At 30.8% G+C, this 18,757-nt stretch overlaps 2 protein-coding genes across 2 annotated transcripts; one reads left to right on the forward strand and one right to left on the reverse strand.

The window, feature by feature from the left end:
• The first annotated feature begins 8,656 nt into the window (after nt 1-8,656).
• On the forward strand, nt 8,657-9,319 carry LOC132953548 (zinc finger MYM-type protein 1-like). Its single transcript, XM_061025939.1, has one exon. The coding sequence runs from the start codon at nt 8,657-8,659 to the stop codon at nt 9,317-9,319; it is 663 nt and encodes a 220-aa protein (XP_060881922.1).
• Nucleotides 9,320-16,806: 7,487 nt separating this feature from the next.
• Nucleotides 16,807-17,746, reverse strand: LOC132953549 (uncharacterized). The gene is made up of 2 exons (XM_061025940.1): nt 17,130-17,746; nt 16,807-16,894 (listed from the first exon to the last, which is right to left on the reverse strand). The coding sequence occupies exons 1-2, from the start codon at nt 17,744-17,746 to the stop codon at nt 16,807-16,809; spliced, it is 705 nt and encodes a 234-aa protein (XP_060881923.1).
• Nucleotides 17,747-18,757: the final 1,011 nt, after the last annotated feature.

Below are 18,757 nucleotides of genomic sequence, written 5' to 3' on the forward strand. Positions count from 1 at the left end.
TTTTGTCTACTACTTCAGTTAGCAAAGCAAAAAACTTACCAACAGCAATCGGATTAAAACCTGATGCTCTAGCAGCTGACGTAGCTTCAGGTTGACGTAATGACAAATCTGAATGTCGCTTCATAAAGCCATACAACCAGTCCACTCCTGCTAAATCATCTTTACAAAATGTATGGCTTATATTATTTTTAACTACTAATTGGTATGCTAAACTTCTCAACTCTAATGAAGTCAAACCAAACAAACGTGCTTCCATAGTCTTTATGTACTCTACTAATTGTACCTCCTGCTCCTCAGTAAACACCGTTTTGAATCTTCCAAGAGCTAAAATTATAAAATCAACTTCATTAATTTAACTTCATATAATACTTAGTATAATTATTCTATATTTAAATTTTAAATATAGTATTATTATAAATATTAAATAAAAATATTACACATTTTGTAATTGAGAATTTAATTGTTATTAAAATTGATATAAATTTAATATAAATGTATACATATAAATTATTATATTATTACCTTAAACATTTGGAATCAGAATTTTAAATGTTGTTATTGTGTTTATTATATTATTATAAATAAAAATAGGTTACCTTTTGTGCTAGCTTTAGCTAAATTTTCAGTTGCTGCAAATTGTTTTGCTCTTTTTTCAAGAGTTGTTTGAGGAACACCAAAAGATAATGCAGCTTTTCTGAATCCCATCTCCTTATTATTATATGCCAATATTGCAGACTTCATTGAGTCTTCAGACCATGAATGTTGGTTGGTCTTTCTTTTATAATGCCTAACCATTCTGAAACCACATCATTTAAATTTAATAAAATTTGAAATATGGGGCAAAGTGGGGACGTCCCCACATTGCCCCAGACTGGTGTAAACCACTTTGCCCCGATTGATTAACTTACCTAGAGCCGTTGATTTTATTTTATTCTAATAGTTAAATTTAAATAAGGAACATAAATCTTAAACTAGGAACACACACTCTTTAATAAAAAAAAAATTGTTAAAAAATGTTCACAAAATAATTTAATAGATCAATAACAAAATATCAATTTGTATTATCAATTAAATGATAACAGGTACATGTACAGTTTTTCATCGATTAATCGCAAAATAATCGATAGGTTGATTCAAAACTCTTATCACACAATCTGAGACGACCAAGGAAGCTATTCATCTAATAAAATTATCAATGTTATACATTAATACCTAGATATTACGATGTCCCCACTTTGCCCCGGTACCCCACTTTGCCCCATGTTCCCCTACGTACGCGTATTGCTACATGGTGATAAGATACCAATAAGTAATAACAGCGTATATTAGGTATTTATTTTTAGAAATGTGTTTCCCTGTTCCCTCGATAAAACTAGCCAGCAACCACCCTACCCGGCCTATCCATTGGCTTCACGATAATTATTAATTATTATGAAATAACCGATAATCGGTTAGTGAATTCCAGTATTCCACACTTTCCACTAGAATACTAGATATTTTAGTGAATTTGTTATTTTTCATTTGTGTTATTCGTCAGTTGACTGTTTGATCTACGAACTTCAAATTATTTTGTATGCGTCTATGGCAATTTTGTATTGGTGAAATTAACTATCACTTATTATTATTCAATTTTCACAGTTACGTTTTTATTTTTAATTTATTAAAATATTTCATTACGTCATATTAAATTTATTAATATGTTATATTTTAGTTGAATTATGATAAAAAAATTACCTATTGTTCATTAAATAAGTGTTTAATCAACGTGCAGAAAACAACGTCTACTCTAGAAGTAAGTTTCATTGATTTTAAATACTTGTAGTTATAGCTAAATATATAATATATTAATATTTATAAGTTATACTAATTATAGCTATATAGATTTTACATTTTAAGTTAATAAAAAGTATTCATGCATTATGCATATTATTATTATTATTATTATTATGTAGGTATAATATATTATATTAGGTTCAATGCTTAATTTCTAAATCAAAATAAAAACTAAATAATAAAACTGTTCACTTTAAATCAGTTTGATTTATATCATGCCAAAAAAGAAGCATATTTTATTTAAAATTTATTTTTACAGATTAGCAATATGTCGTTAGTTAATGAAACTAACATCTGTGCTTGTGGTAAAATAAAAGGTTTAATGAATAGTACAAATTGGCCAAGACATACTAAATCGTGCAAAAAACGAAAATCAGTACTTTGTACTGCAAAACTGAATACATTTTTTAAATCTTCTAGACTATCAAATGATTTTTCTGACAAATGTATGAGTACTTTTTGTTTATTATAATTTAGTTATAAACAAGTATTATAAAATAAACTACTTTTAACTAGCTATTTCTACAACTCGCTGTCTCGCTCTTATATTAAATCTTACATTATTGAAACTGTAGGTACCTATAATTTTGTTTTTATTAATATTTATTTTTTCAGTTGACAGTTCTCATTTGAATACTGTCAGTAGCATATCAAAATCATCAATAGAAATAGATGTTCAAGGTTCAAATACAAATAATACTATATTATTGCCTGAGAAGTTTAAGATTATAGGTAGATACCTACATTTTATTTATTTTTGTATTTTTATTAAACTATTTAATTACCTAATAATTTATGCATTAATTATTTTAGTTCCAAGATTGGAGGTTGATTTAAAGTCGAACGAGGAGTCAAATGAAAATGAATCTGAAGTAGCTATATCTACTACACTAATGGCTGAACCAAGTAATTTATATATTATATTTTTACTAATAAGTATAATACTTATATTTTATTAAGCCATTTAATTAATAATTTATGTATTAATTATTTTAGTTCCAACATCTGAGGTTGATTTAGAGTCAAATGAAGCTGGAGTAGCTTTATATACTACACTAATGGTTGAACCAAGTAATTTATATAATATATTTTTACTAATAAGTATGATTATAATTATCAGGGTAGGTAGGGGACGTCCGTCAAGTTGGCACCGGCACAATACGCTAGGACTATACATCTGATATAAAAAAATTGCTAGGAATTTGCTAGATTTTGCTAGGTCATTTTCAGAATTTGCTAGACTTTGGTTTTTACAGTAACCCGGAAAATGGAAAATGGCTCAGCACCGGCACATTGTCCGAGTTACCTATTACTTATTAGTTTAAACTTTTAATTTTTAAATGTATAGACGTTATATTTTATAATTTATTTAATAAATTAACTATTTACTATTATAGTATTATACATTTATACTATTTTATGTGTATTTCAGTTATTTGTTTTTTTTTTATCCACTTATTTATTAAAAAATAAAAGAATTGTAAAATTATTAATATTTATTATTTATTAATTTGTTATTATTTTTCGTAGCGGAAATCTAATATGTTTTGATATGTCACATGATTTAAATGTTACATCGGTTTATATATCGGGTATCGGTTTTTAAAAAATATATCGGGTTTTTAAGTATTTTTATATCGGTTCATGGAAATAAAATATCGGACCGGCTATCGGTTTTATATCGGCAAAATACATCGGAATATCGGATATCGGAAAAAAGTGCTATCGGCCCAGCTCTAAGTCAAATAGATTTAAAAATATTTTAATAATTTTTTTCTCAATATAAACAATACTTATGAGATAATAGATAAAAATAAATACGTTTAACTCTACTCAACAAATTTGAAGTCTTGTATTATGTCTCGTAGGTGTTATTAGTTATTAAGTTTTTTAGTGTTTTATTAAATAGGTAGGTACTACTTACGTGTATGAAATTATTATATTTTTTGTGGGTTCCCTCATATAATAAGGAGTCACTATTTGGAAACAACATATTACAATTTGTAGCTCAATCATACCAGGAATTTTACGATTCAAATATGTTGGGCCATTCAAAACCATTTTAATGTTTATGAGTAGGTATATTGGGTATCATGCTGTATGGATCACGCAATATATCGTCGTTGACACGAAAAAATCTCCCATGTGCTTAAACCTAATTTTTCAGGAGAGACGAAAAACGTTTTAAAAAATCACAAATCATCAATGATTAATGAAAATACATTTAAAAAACGTAATAAAATATACATTTTTATTCTGAAAAAAATTGAAGTAAAAAACTTAATATAATATATTATAATATGTATTTATTGTACAAATTGTCAATATTTCATCACATAGGAGGTTATGTTAATCAATCTTTTTTGCCAAACATTACATATTATATATTATTCTGTGGTATCATCACATAATATCATGCTTACTGCTAATATGATAAACATGACAAATATAAATCTAGATCACAGACAAAAACATCATACAGGACTGTTACAAGACTGTACAACAATATTATTATTATAGTACATAAATAATATTGGTTGAGAAGAGTACGGAAGTATTTTATTTACGATTAGTTATGATCACCAAGACATAACGCAGTGTAGTGTGTACATTACCCAACAATCGCATTTGTTCTACAGTCCCCCCACATCCTCCATCAATGTCTTTCGACAGTCCTATATCCCAGTCTGCGATCTAAATATAACGATTACTATACTAATATATTGTAGAATTGAAATTATTAATAAAAATGGAAATAGGCAACATTTTATTTATAGAAATTTTTTGCAATTATTTTATTTTTATGTCTATGATATTATAATATCATTGTGTTATCCGCATTTGCTCGAGTAAGTCGATACCAAGCAGTGTACGTTGGATTGTGAATCGTGTCGTAATTTTTTGTTGTTGTATCTACTGTTATGTGTTATTAAAGTGTTAATATTGTTTATAATAATTACTAAATACACAATGGCAACGAAAGTAAGTACTTACATCTAATTTATGCAAATAATGTATATTGAATTATTTATTATATATTGACATTTTTTTTATTTATTTTAAAACCTCTAGTATAAAACTATATATAATATATATCGAAATAATTAAGTAAAAATCATTACTCAATTATTGGGTGTCAACGTACAATCTCAGAAAAAAAAATAATTGCTCCACCTGTAGTAGATAGGATAAAATCATCGGGATAACATTTTGAGATTTGAAAGCGAGTTTACTGCATGAGTCCACTGTTTAGACGTTCAGGACTCTTGGATTGTCACTTACACTAGGTACTGATAAGAATTTTAGATCCTGAGCGATGCAATGAGTGGTTAGTTTTACTATAATGTGTTTTTTATCCATATAAATAATTCCTAGGTATATAAATGGAATAATATTGTCTTATAGTTCAACATTTTAGATTCTGAGCGAAGCGATGAATGTATTGATTTTACAATGATGTGTGTTTTTTTTTATTTTTTATTTTTTTATTAATTTTATATTTTTTTTTGTGTCTGTTATCACCTTTTAGGACAATAAAAGTGCTTGGATTTTCTTCAATAGTAACTTTTCTGATAGGAAAGTGAATCTAGTTGGTACTTTGGGGGGTCAAAAGTAAAAATTTCCCAGTAGTTTTCAAAAGCGCCGTGAAAAACAAAAGAAAAATTAAGGAAAAACGGCAATTTTTACGCAAAATTTGTTTTTGAGAAAATCGATTTTGGTTTTTGGTGCAACTCAAAAACAAATGACCGTAGATACTTGAAATTTTCACTGGTTGTTTATATTTGCATTTTCTATACACGATAACATTTTCAAAATAATTTGACTCTTTTTTAGCTGTTTGCGGACATTGTCAGTTTTTAATTTTTTTAGTTTTTTTTTTTGTAAATATCAATAAAATGTTATTTGTTGGGTAAAAAAGCGTGAAAATTTAATATAAGGCTCCTGATATTTTTTGTAATAGCAGTTGAAAAATATTTAAAATACATTGGCACAATTTTTTTTTATAATCATTTAAATTTTAAATTTTGACAACATTTATCAAATTTATAATTTAATAATTATTTTGTAGTTAAAAAATTATAAAATGTTTAACTTTTATAGCTAAGAATTGAAAATTGAAAACAAGGTTCCACGTAAATAGGTTATATATAAATTACTTTATTCACAATAATATCATCAACTATACTTGGTAATATCATAGACTGACTGACCGTTTTCGCTCAGAATCGTTTTTCTCATACAATTATATTATATCATTGAATTCAAATTTAACACAATCCATTACAGTGATCCACTTGTAACCTACTGTACAGCAGAGCGACATCCACTTACCCACCTTTTTAGTATATGTTTTTATGCTTTTTTTTTGTTTTTATTATGTTTTTTAATTTTATGTAATTAATTAATAATTATATAAAATTACTCATATCGACTTTATTGGTTACGTTTGTTTAACTCTGAAAAAGGAATACAAATTTTGAATATCCAGCCACTTAATAATATTTATTTAGTATTGTATAAAGGTAACTATAATTTTTATATGAATATTGTTTAATAAAATTTTTAGTTTGTTATTATTTTATTAATAATTATTAACACATAATACTATAATAGGTACATTCATTATGTTTATATGATCTATATCTTATTATAATATTAATATGTTTATAAGGAGATAACTATAGAATTTAAAGAGCATACAATAATATATAATTCTAGAACTTATCACCTAAAAACCATAAGATAATACAAGTCCACTATTAATAGGCAAATACCCAATAGACCAGAACTGAAATAAGATCCACGCTCAGAGTGTACGCAAATTTGTTCGTAATCATAAATTATATTTTCTTTTCGTTATTTAATAAAAAAATTGCATGTTCTCGTACTTATAGGTACAAGTATTATTCTTTTAGTAAATAAGATATTTATATTTATTCTAACTTATGAACAAAATTTTAATATTTAATAAACCAGTTTATTTCAAATATGTTATCACTTAAATAATTAAACCTGATATGGAAAATATATTAAATCACATTATCATAATATTTCATACGTATTAGATAAATAATGTTAATGTATTTTTATACTTATGGATTTGCATAAACCGCTAATTTTTTTATGCAAAACAAATGTCAATCTAAAAAAATATTGTGTATCTAGGAAATGACTAGCAATATTTCGGTACCACTTTCGAGTCGATCGGACAATGTGCCGGTGCTGAGCTATTTTCCATTTTCCGGGTTACTGGAAAAACCAAAGTCTAGCAAATTCCAAAAACTACCTAGCAAAATCTGGCAAATGACTAGCAATATTTCGGTACCACTTTCGAGCCGATCGGACAATGTGCCGGTGCTGAGCCATTTTCCATTTTCCGGGTTACTGGAAAAACCAAAGTCTAGCAAATTCCAAAAACTACCTAGCAAAATCTAGCAAATGACTAGCAATATTTCGGTACCACTTTCGAGCCGATCGGACAATGTGCCGGTGCTGCGTCAAGTTGGCACCGGCATATTTTAATTTTGATTTACACTTAAACGAAATACTAGCAAATTCTGAAAATGACCTAGCAAAATCTAGCAAATTCCTAGCAATTTTTTAATATCAGATGTATAGTCCTAGCGTATTGTGCCGGTGCCAACTTGACGTACGTAGGTAGGGAGTCAATGCAATTAGAATTTCACTTAATTTATTTTTATAACACAATACACATTATATAATTATATGACTATATTATAGTTAATAGGTAAAATATTTTTTTTATTTATTTTTTTTTATTTTTTTTCATTATAGATAATATGATCGAAAATGTATTTGAAAACGATCCAGCACAATTTTCGTCAAAAAATTTTCAGTCAAATGCAAATATTGCTTATGAAATTGTTTCCAAAATATTAGAAATGGGACGATGTCAACCACTTCTAACAGAACTTCCTGGCGGTAAATATCCAGTTATAAATGGTCATCGATTTTCACCAAAATTGTATCATAGAATATTACCTGATGAGACTGTAACAAGACGGAATTGGTTATCATATTCTAAGTCAACTGAACGTTTGTATTGTATTGAATGTATACTTTTTCCTGGAAAGGGTAAAAATGCTCCTAATAAAGCTTGGGTTATTGATTGGTTATAAAAATTGGAGTACTTGTACTAACAAAATAGAAAACCATGAAAAAACTTCAGCACATATTTACTCTTCACTCACACTTAAAATTCGACAATCATCCTTACCATTGGTACCATCTATAGCTACTAAAAAAAATGAAGAAGTTTTCATGAATAGAGAAATTATCAAAGAGCTGATTGACATAACACTATTTTTAGGAAGACACAATATGGCTTTTAGAGGGCATAGGGAAAACTGGCAAAATAATATGTGTGGCAATTTCAAAGATTTATGTTCTTTAATATCAAAATTTTCCCCTGCAATGGCAACTTATTTCAGTTCTCAAAAGCAAAAATATAAAATTAATCAACGTTCTCAATACTCATTTACTTCATGGCGCCGACAGAATGCGTTGATTGATATAGTGTCAAATCATATAAAATCAAGTATATCTCTCATTATAAAAAATTCAAAGTTTTTCAGTATTGCCATAGATTCGACATTTGATGTCTCTCACCGAGAACAAATTTCTTTTGTGTTCAGATATGTAGATGAGGAAAAATGTGAAATTAAAGAGAGACTCTTAGCATTGAAGGATACTCCAAAAACAACTGGCAACGCCTTGTGTGAAATTTTCAAAGAAGTGTACATTAAACAGTTTAGATTGGACCAATAATTTGGTTGGTAAATCTTACGACGGCACCTCAAATATGAGGGGGCGATATAATGGATTACAACAATTAATACGTAATGAAAATCCTCAAGCAATATTTATTTGGTGTTTCAGTCATCGCTTAAATTTAATTGTCGCTGATGCAGTTAGTGTATGTTCAAATGCCATGGATCTTTTCAGAAATTTAGAACGACTATACGATTTTATATCTAGCAGTAAATTTCGTGCAGACGTATATGAAGAGCAACAAAAAAAACATTATCATGGACAGCAAATCCGTCGATTAAAAAGAGTGTCCTGTACTAGATGGATGTCTCATAAATTTGCATTAGATGTTGTACTAAATACTTATGTGGCAACAGTTGAATGTTTAAATGTTATTCGCAGTGAATCGGGTGACAAAAAAGCTGGTTCAGAAGCTGGAGGTTTTTTAAATTATTTTCAGTCAACAAGATTTGTCTATACAGCTTATAGTTTTAAAGTTCTGCTTCAAATTCTCGAGCTTGTATCAAGTTTGCTACAAAAAACAGATTTTGATTTGTTGGCTGCATCATTTTTAATAAAAAAAAAATATGAGGAAATCGTTTCATATCGATCAGAGGAATCATTCAAAATTATTTTGGCTGAATCTGAAGCATTTATGGATTCAATGCAAAATATTGAATTTCAGCCACTCCTTTCTTATAGAAAGACATGCTAGAAAAAGAAAAATCATGTTCGATGAACAAGCACCAGATGAGACAATCAGTGACCCTGTAGTTAATTTTCGGGTAAATACTTATTTTGCTTCTGTTGATCTCATTTTGTCTGAATTAAATAGACGATTTCTTGACAATAATAATGAAAATGTAGAACAAATATCAATATTTAAAGATTTATCTCTTCTATCAAAAAAACGAATGAAAGAATTAAAAGCAAACCCAACCCAATTACCTAAAGATGCATTTTTAATGATATGTAAAATTTATAAAAAATATTTAAAACCAGAAGTCATTTGTGATGAATATTTAAATTTCATCCAATGTTTTGATGTTTTTCTTAAAACTGATGAGTTGCCAAAATATTTACATAGCTAAAGATTCAGATTCTGAATTAGAAACGGAAAATTATGATAACGATGTTGATGATGATAGTGATTCTTTAAAAAATGAAATTGAAAATCATGGAAGTTTGTTACCAGTATTCAGGTAAAAAATCTTGTATTGTTATTTTTTATGTTCTTTTATTCAATATGTTTACTGAATTGTTTTAAATTACTTATCTATGTAAGTAGTATATAATAGAGAGTTCAGAAGGCTCGCCCCCTGATCCACTGATCCTTGCTGATCCACTCGCCCTCGCCCTCGCCCCCTGATCCGCTGATCCTTGCTGATCCACTCGCCCTCGCCCTCGCCATTCACCATCGTCATCACCGCCGCCCGATCGCGCACGTACGCGACGTATATTTACCCCACCCCACCTCATACACCTCCTCGCCCCCTGATCCTTGCTGGCCCTCCCCACCCCACCTGCTGGCCAACCCCGCCTCATCACGTGGCCGAAATACCATATTATTGTACACACCATATTATTGTGTATATTATTGTACATATTATTGTAAACTTTTTTTCATTAAATAAATATTGAAAAAAGAATTGGTGGGAATCGAACCCACGACCCCCGAGCTAAAGCGCTGACGCCTTAACCCACTAGGCCACAAACCTGATATACTTTAAATTGGATTCTTAACGTATATAGATGAATGAAATACACAATGACCGCCTACATGAGCAAGACATGTTATCATATATCTGTTATCAAGTTATCACTACCAACATATATATTTTTTTTCTATCAATAAATATTGAAAAAGGCTTTGGAGAGATTCGAACTCTCGATCTCCGAAGTGACGCTTTAACCCACTAAGCCACAAAGCCGTAATACCAATAGAATGATTCTTAATGTATATAGCTCTATGAATATTATTCTATACTTCTCTTGCGCACGAGGAAGGTACTCGCACGCACATGTCGCAACAATGTTATCATATATCTGTTATCACTAACGTATCATAATATACCATATTATTGTACTCGTCTCAGGCCAAATCATAATAATACATTTGTGGGGAAACAGCATTCCTTAGCATGTTGCTACAGGTCTGTTATCCATTGTCATTAGATTTGTAAAGAAAAACCCATAATATATGAACCCTTTGTCCATATATCCACCTTAAAGTATGAGTCATGTGAACAGATGTCTTCATCCTTTGTTATTGGGGGATTCACCCCCACCTAATATTTTTTCTCCCAACGAATATTGTCTCAATTCGATAGACATTTGACTCTCCAAGAGTCGATATTCAATCAGTCTGTCTTCAGTCTTTCACACTTACGATTCTACTCCGCGATACTTAGTTTATTCAAGTCTTTTAAATTTTCAAGTGATTATTATTTTAAAACGATTTTTAAAAACATGGCTGGTTCAATTGAAGACAACGTAGCATTATATAAGAAGAAGACCTACGCTTATGTGCCACCATCGTCACCGGCTGAACTCATTGAAACCACAAGCTTCACACTTGACTTTGCGAGTCGCAAATTTATACAAGTCGGTATTCTACCAGATGAAAAATACCAGGTCGTTGTAAATATATTAACTTCACCGAGATACGTTCATATTACTCCAGTCTTTTTAAAAAAAATATTTTCTTATATGGGGCATATCCTGTCTTTTATACTGGATACGCCGCAGAAATATAAACGCGTTATATTTTTCGAAGACGAGATAGTGAAACTATCAAGTATGGTCTATACCGGGGAAAATGTGCTTGTGATTGAGTCTAAAACCCGAGACGGTTGTAGAGTTCTACTGAACCGAGCAGATCTTATTCAACTACAATATCTGGAGCGGAGCATTACAGAAAGTATTATACGAAAAGAAGTTTACAGCACGCCATTAATTCAAAGCCAGAGCGAGGAGTTCGTAATATACCTACACGAGAAATGTTTACAGATGGAGTCACCACCGATAAATTTGAATGAGATGACAACATTCATTAAAAACGTGGAAGACGATAGAGTCATCAAATCTTTTCCAAACCTGGCACACCAAATACAAATATGTGCGGCTAAACCACTAGCAGAATCTGTGCTAAATAAGGTAATTCATAAATATAATAATATTACTGTTGGAATTATAAACAAAACACCCTATATAATGTAGTGTATAAGTAATATATTCACACTGTAGTTCATCAGACGCTGACTATACATTTTTATATACTACAGCATATTATATGTCCTGCGTAGTGTAGCCGGGTATACATAGTTAGTCGTTGATTTATATTACGCCTCGTAACACTATTGTACATCGTATCATTATACTTATTATTATATTATATATATCCGATTATATTATTATTTACCTTTTAACTTCTGTATATCTGTGTACTTCAACAGGTTATGGGCCCAGAGTAAGGTCTTTATAATAAAGTCGTGAATAATTAGTAAAATAATAATTGATTAACGAATTGCGTGTTTTTTGTGTACAGACAGTGTACAGCAATAATAATTCGCGAAGTAAGTGCAGTGTAGTGTGCGTGCGTTTCTTAGTGTGCAGATAGTGTACATTTACGTTTTGTTTAAATATGGAAAACGAACAATATAAAATCAACAAACTCAAAGATGCATCAAATTGGGACATGTGGAAATTTCAAATTAAGGTTATCATGAATGCAGCTGAAATATTTGATGTAGTAACAGGAAAATCAAAGAAACCAATTTTAGCAAAAATCGGTAATGAAACTGAAGATGAAGCGAGAAAAAGGCATAGTGTTGATTTTTCAATATGGAAAAGGGCAGATAATAAGGCTCAAAAATGTATCGTCACTTCGCTAGATGAACAACCTCTACAATACATTATGAACTGTGACACAGCAAATGGTATGTGGAACAAATTACTTAGTGTGTACGAACAAATGTCGGACACAAGCATAACAATAGTACAACAAAAATTCTATCGTTATACAATGGATCCTAAGGACAATATAGCCGGTCATATTTCGAAACTAGAAAATCTAAGTAGACAACTAAAACAATTGGGAGAACCTATCTCAGAATCAATGTTGATTACAAAAATTTTGATGACATTACCTGATAGCTATAGGCACTTCTACAGTGCATGGGACTCAATGAATAGTACAAATAGAACGCTAGAACAGTTAACCACTCGATTGATGGTGGAAGAAACACGACAAGTGCAAGGACAGGAGGTCCGTAATGATGGTGCTGAAAGTATTGCTTTGACTGCAAACAAAGGCAAGTATATTAAAAGTCAAAAATACGGGAACAAAAATGATAATACAAAACCAGGAAAATGCAACCACTGTAAAAAACCAGGACACTGGAAAAGGGACTGCAGGATATTCAAAAGGGAACAAGAAGAAAAGAAATCAACTTCCGGTTTGGCGCTTATTGGTGTACAAAGAAAAATTGAAGAAATCGACGACTCAGACAAATGGTATGTGGACTCAGGTGCGAGCGACCACATGACAAATCGGAAAGAGTGGTTCGTCGATTATAAAAATTTTGATGTGCATTCGCCTGTACGTATTGGAGATGGTAAGCACATTATGGCAGTCGGAAAAGGTAACATAAATATTCATACTTATGTTAACAATAAGTGGATAAAAGGCTACTTAAAAAATGTTTTATATGTACCTGATATAAAAGTAAATTTATTTTCTTGTGGGGCATGCCTTGATAAAGGAATTACAATGGTGACAGACAGTAAAGGTTGTACATTTAAAATGGATAATCGTGTAATTGCAGTCGGTGTTCGTGAGAATAAATTGTTTTCAATGCTAATCAAAACAGATATTTCACAGGAAATTGGACACTGTGCTAACGTTGCAGTTAAGAAATTAACATTAGAACACTGGCACAAAATACTATGTCATCAGAATGTCAAACATGTTCGTGAGTATTTAAAACACAATCAAATACAATTTACAGATATACAAGGACAGTTATTCTGTGAACCATGCATCTATGGCAAACAGCATAAGGAGACGTTCACTCAGAGCGAAACAATAACTATTGAACCAGGGCAAATAATACACAGCGACGTATGTGGACCCATGGAAGAGAATTCATTAGGAGGTAAAAGATATTTCATTATTTTTAAAGATGATTATTCTAAATATACTTATGTTTATTTTATGAAACATAAATCTGAGGTTAAAGAAAAACTTAATTGTTTTCTGAGTATGGTTAAAACTCAAACTAAAAATGTTATTAAAACTATTAGAAGTGACTGTGGATTAGAATATAAGAATTCTGAAGTTCAATCAATTCTAAATATTTTTGGAATAAAGCATGAAACAAGTGTACCTTATACTCCTGAACAAAATGGAAGAGCTGAACGTTCAATGAGGACTATTTGTGAGGCAGCCAGAACAATGATATATGCCAAGAATTTTCCAAAATCACTGTGGGCAGAAGCAGTCAATACAGTAGTGTTCTCATTCAATTATACTGGTAATTCAGGGAAAGTATGTAAAACTCCATATGAGTTATGGTTTGATAAACTTCCTAAAATAGAAAAGTTTGTAGAATTTGGAATAAATGCATATAGTTTAGTTCCAAAACAACGACGAAAGAAGTGGGATGCAAAAAGTCGAAAAGGATACTTTGTTGGATATTCAGAAACTTCAAAAGGGTATCGTATTTGGTATAAAGAAAATAACGAGGTGTCACTTAGTAGAGACGTTATTTTCAAGGATGAAAGTGTTGTAAATGACCAACGTGTAGAATGTTCTAATAATTTAAATGATAGTAATAACATTGATGTTCTTAGCTTACACAAAGACGGCTCTTTAGAACACAGCAATACATCAGAAGGAGATGAAGTCATGGAAAATAAATTTGGGTCAATAAGTGTAGATGACAATGAAAAACAAGAACATGAACAAGAAAATGGATCAAATGTCAACGTGTACAACTTGCGAGACAGAAGTAATATTAAGAAACCATTACGTTATGATAATTCAGCCTTTTTCGTAGTCGAATCCGATCCAGTGAATTTCAAGGAAGCTGTGGAGTCACAAAATTCAGAAAAATGGATAGAAGCCATGAACAATGAAATGGAATCTCTTGAACAAAACGGAACATGGTCGCTCGTAAGTTTACCTAAGGACAGAACTATTGTAAATTGTGGTTGGGTGTATAAAACAAAATATAATGTTCATGGACATGTTGATCGATACAAGGCTAGGCTAGTAGCAAAAGGGTATAGTCAAATGTTCGGTATTGATTTTAATGAAACCTTTAGTCCTGTAGTAAAGTTCGATTCAATTCGGTCTATATTAGCTATATCAGCAGCAGAACAATTACAACTTCGACAATTTGACGTTCAAACAGCCTTTCTATATGGAGATTTGGACGAAGAAATTTACATGAGACAACCAGAAGGGTTCAACGATGGTACCGAAATGGTGTGCAGACTTCAACGCAGTTTATATGGCCTAAAGCAGTCACCACGATGTTGGAACATAAAGTTCAAAACATTTCTTCTTAACTCTAATCTATTAGAAACAAAAGCAGATCCCTGTGTTTTTGTTAATAGAGAAAATAACAAAGTATTAATCGTCGCTATATTTGTTGATGATGGTCTAGTTGCAGCTACATCGAGTCAAGATGTACATGCATTAATTGAATATTTGAGACAACATTTCAATATTACCGAAGGAGAATTGAATCAATTTTTAGGTACAGAAATTGAGCGAAAATCTGATGGATCAATTGTAATGCACCAAGGGTTGTATTGTAAAAGAGTATTGGAGAAGTTCAATATGACTGAAGCAAAATCAGTTCAAATACCAGCAGACCCTCAACATTCATTAGATGACAAGCAACAAAATACTAATTTAACTAGTAAAGTCCCATATCGTGAAGCAGTCGGAAGCTTATTATATCTCAGTCAGATTACAAGACCGGACATAACTTTTTCAGTAAATCTAGTTAGTAGATACATCGAGGATCCAAAGGAACAACACTGGACAGCAGTGAAACGAATTTTAAAATATTTAAAGGGAACTATTAATTTTGGATTGGTATTTAGTTCTAGACAAAAACTCATGTTAAAAGGATACAGTGATGCTGACTATGCAGGTGACTTGGATACAAGAAGATCAACATCAGGGTCAGTATTTACATTAGGATCTGGAAGTATAGCATGGAGTTCACGTCGTCAACAGTGTGTTAGCCTTAGCACAACTGAATCAGAGTACATAGCTTTAAGTCAAGCAGTACAAGAATTAACTTGGTTAAAATTGTTTTTAGGTGAATTGCTGGACCAGCCAAAAACGGTGCCAACAATGTATGGAGACAATCAAAGTGCGATTAAACTCGTAAAAAATCCAGAGTTTCATAGAAGAACGAAGCACATAGATGTTCGCTACCACTATATAAGAGAAAAGTTCAATGAGGGATTGTTTTCATTGGAGTACATATCCAGCAAGGAGCAGATTGCGGACATTATGACAAAACCAACTCCACGAACGCGGTTCAATGAGCTAAGGGAGATGTTAGGAGTTATAAATATTGATGTATAAGGGTATATTGTTTAAGGGAAAGTGTTGGAATTATAAACAAAACACCCTATATAATGTAGTGTATAAGTAATATATTCACACTGTAGTTCATCAGACGCTGACTATACATTTTTATATACTACAGCATATTATATGTCCTGCGTAGTGTAGCCGGGTATACATAGTTAGTCGTTGATTTATATTACGCCTCGTAACACTATTGTACATCGTATCATTATACTTATTATTATATTATATATATCCGATTATATTATTATTTACCTTTTAACTTCTGTATATCTGTGTACTTCAACAATTACATGTAGAAAAAATATTTAATACAATTCTATTTTAGTTACAGAATGTTGAGATGGGTTCACCAACGTCGCCAAGCTATTCACCGGTCGGCGATATATTCAACGAGCAAGACGAATCACTTATACAGTTAAAGGTAATTTATATAATCATATTTTTAAAAATAAAAACAATATTAATTTTATATTTTTTTCCCAGCCACTAGATTATATTGACGGCCCAACCGAGATTTCTAATCAACAATCGGTCGACGTAAACGATGGACCAGATTTCTACAATCTATTTTATTCACCGCCGGCTTACATCGAACATGCAGTGCCAACACAAAAACGATCTCCTTCAACATTCGCTGAACACCCAAAACCAGTACGCAATGTTAAACCGCGTCTATTTTAATATGTGTAAAATAATTTATGTGAAATAAAAACAAGCGTGATATATAAAAAAAGTATTTTCATTTATTAATATTAAGGTTTACAAAAAATATTTACAAGGTTTATAAAAAATATTTACAAGGTTTACAAAAAATATTTACAAGGTTCTTACTTCGCCATTAAATGGATTATAAGTAATAATTTGGTCATGTAATATTAAACAATATGCGGAAGTGGAAGCTGGAAACGCCTCATCAGCTTCTAGTTCAATTCTGAGGTCAACAGTTGACATTTTCACGTTGTCGTTCTGTCGGCTCATGTCAACAACTATGATTGGAGAGTGATTTTTGAATTCTGATCGGTTCAATAGAGGTGTTACATCGTCGTGACCGTAGTAAGATTTTTGGAACTCTGCATACGCGCGGTATAATGTCGCCATATTATTCTTGTTAAAGTCACTTTGAAAATCTTCATATGGAAATACTTCGGAGTTTAAATAGACTTTCAAGTTTTTAATTTTACAATGATCGATGTATGACATTGCTTTACTTGTGCTATTTTTCCTATCAGTTTGAAATCCGATTATAACATATCTAGGTTTTTCCAACTTGTTGGATGTCTTTACTTTCCACGAATGTGAAGTGTTTTGAGGTAAAAATGGGTATTCACATAGTTCCCACGATCTGAACGTACATGTCAGGGGTTTTTGACTGTTGACTACTTTCAACAGTCGAATTTTTTCTCTATCGCTAACTCTCACTATAGGCATCCGCCACAATATTTTTGTTATGTTTATTTTAGCGTCTTTTAGTTTAGGAGCGTCTACGACAGCTTCATTATTTTTATACTGTTTGATGGCATTCATATCAATCGAAGCTCTATTTAATATGAGTTGCTGGCTACAGTTAGGTTAGGTAAACAAGTTGTAACAATTATAAATATAATAATATAACATATTTATATGTTTCATAACACTTATGTATATAATACGAACTCTACCTTATATACGATTAACTGCTGATCGATACATTAATATTAAAACACACACACACATAATTGCAAGGGCTATGACCAACACACACCATGGATTAGTAAAGCAGTTCACTATACACCTCATATCTCAATACACACTACGACTATGTATGACTACGATACAGTCACATATTATAATAGAACATAGCTTAGGAATATTATATTTGCGAGTATTATTATTATTTGTCAGTGCTTAGTAGACAATAAACCATAATTATAACTGAAATGGAATCCTAGTAATTTAAATATATTATTTAAGATTCTTATATCTACATATCTGCCCCTAACCTATGGTATTTATATCTATAGGATCCTACGATTCTCCCTGAATATATTATATTTAACTGCTCGTCTCCCCGATCATGATACAAAGTTTTTTTATTTATTTATTGGTAATAATGCTACATAAGGTTACACCACAGCCATCTCAATCAACATTCGCCAAACACCCCGCACCAGCACCTACGCAATGTGAGACGTAGATTATTCTAATATTTATAGGAAATTAAATAATTTATATGAAACAAAAAGACACGATATATAAAAAGTATTTTCAATTATTAAAATAATATTAAGGTTTACAATAAATATTTACAAGGTTCTTACTTATCCATTAAATGGATTATAAAATTGTATCATTATCTGAGTAACATATATTTCTCGGTATTTCAACATCTTCTAGGTAATAATATATAAAAACTTATATGATGCCTCAACCATATTATATATCCAACGGTATATTAATTTTCATATCTCCTTTATACTTTCAAACCAACGAATACATTATGTATCAAACAACGTCTTGATCAATTGTTATGTAATACATCTGAGAAAAACAACATTC

Source organism: Metopolophium dirhodum, chromosome 1, assembly GCF_019925205.1.
Source record: "Metopolophium dirhodum isolate CAU chromosome 1, ASM1992520v1, whole genome shotgun sequence".
Lineage (NCBI taxonomy): Eukaryota > Metazoa > Arthropoda > Insecta > Hemiptera > Aphididae > Metopolophium > Metopolophium dirhodum.

What these genes read in the sequence shown, in the direction of transcription:
- LOC132953548 (XM_061025939.1), top strand. Translation starts at nt 8,657, where the DNA reads ATGAGGGGGCGATATAATGGATTACAACAATTAATACGTAATGAAAAT.
- LOC132953549 (XM_061025940.1), bottom strand. Translation starts at nt 17,746, where the DNA reads ATGAATGCCATCAAACAGTATAAAAATAATGAAGCTGTCGTAGACGCT. An exon ending in GAACTAGAAGCTGATGAGGC is followed by an intron (nt 16,895 to 17,129) that starts GTTTCCAGCTTC and finishes ATATTAAAATAG; the next exon opens with ACGCGGTTTAACATTGCGTA.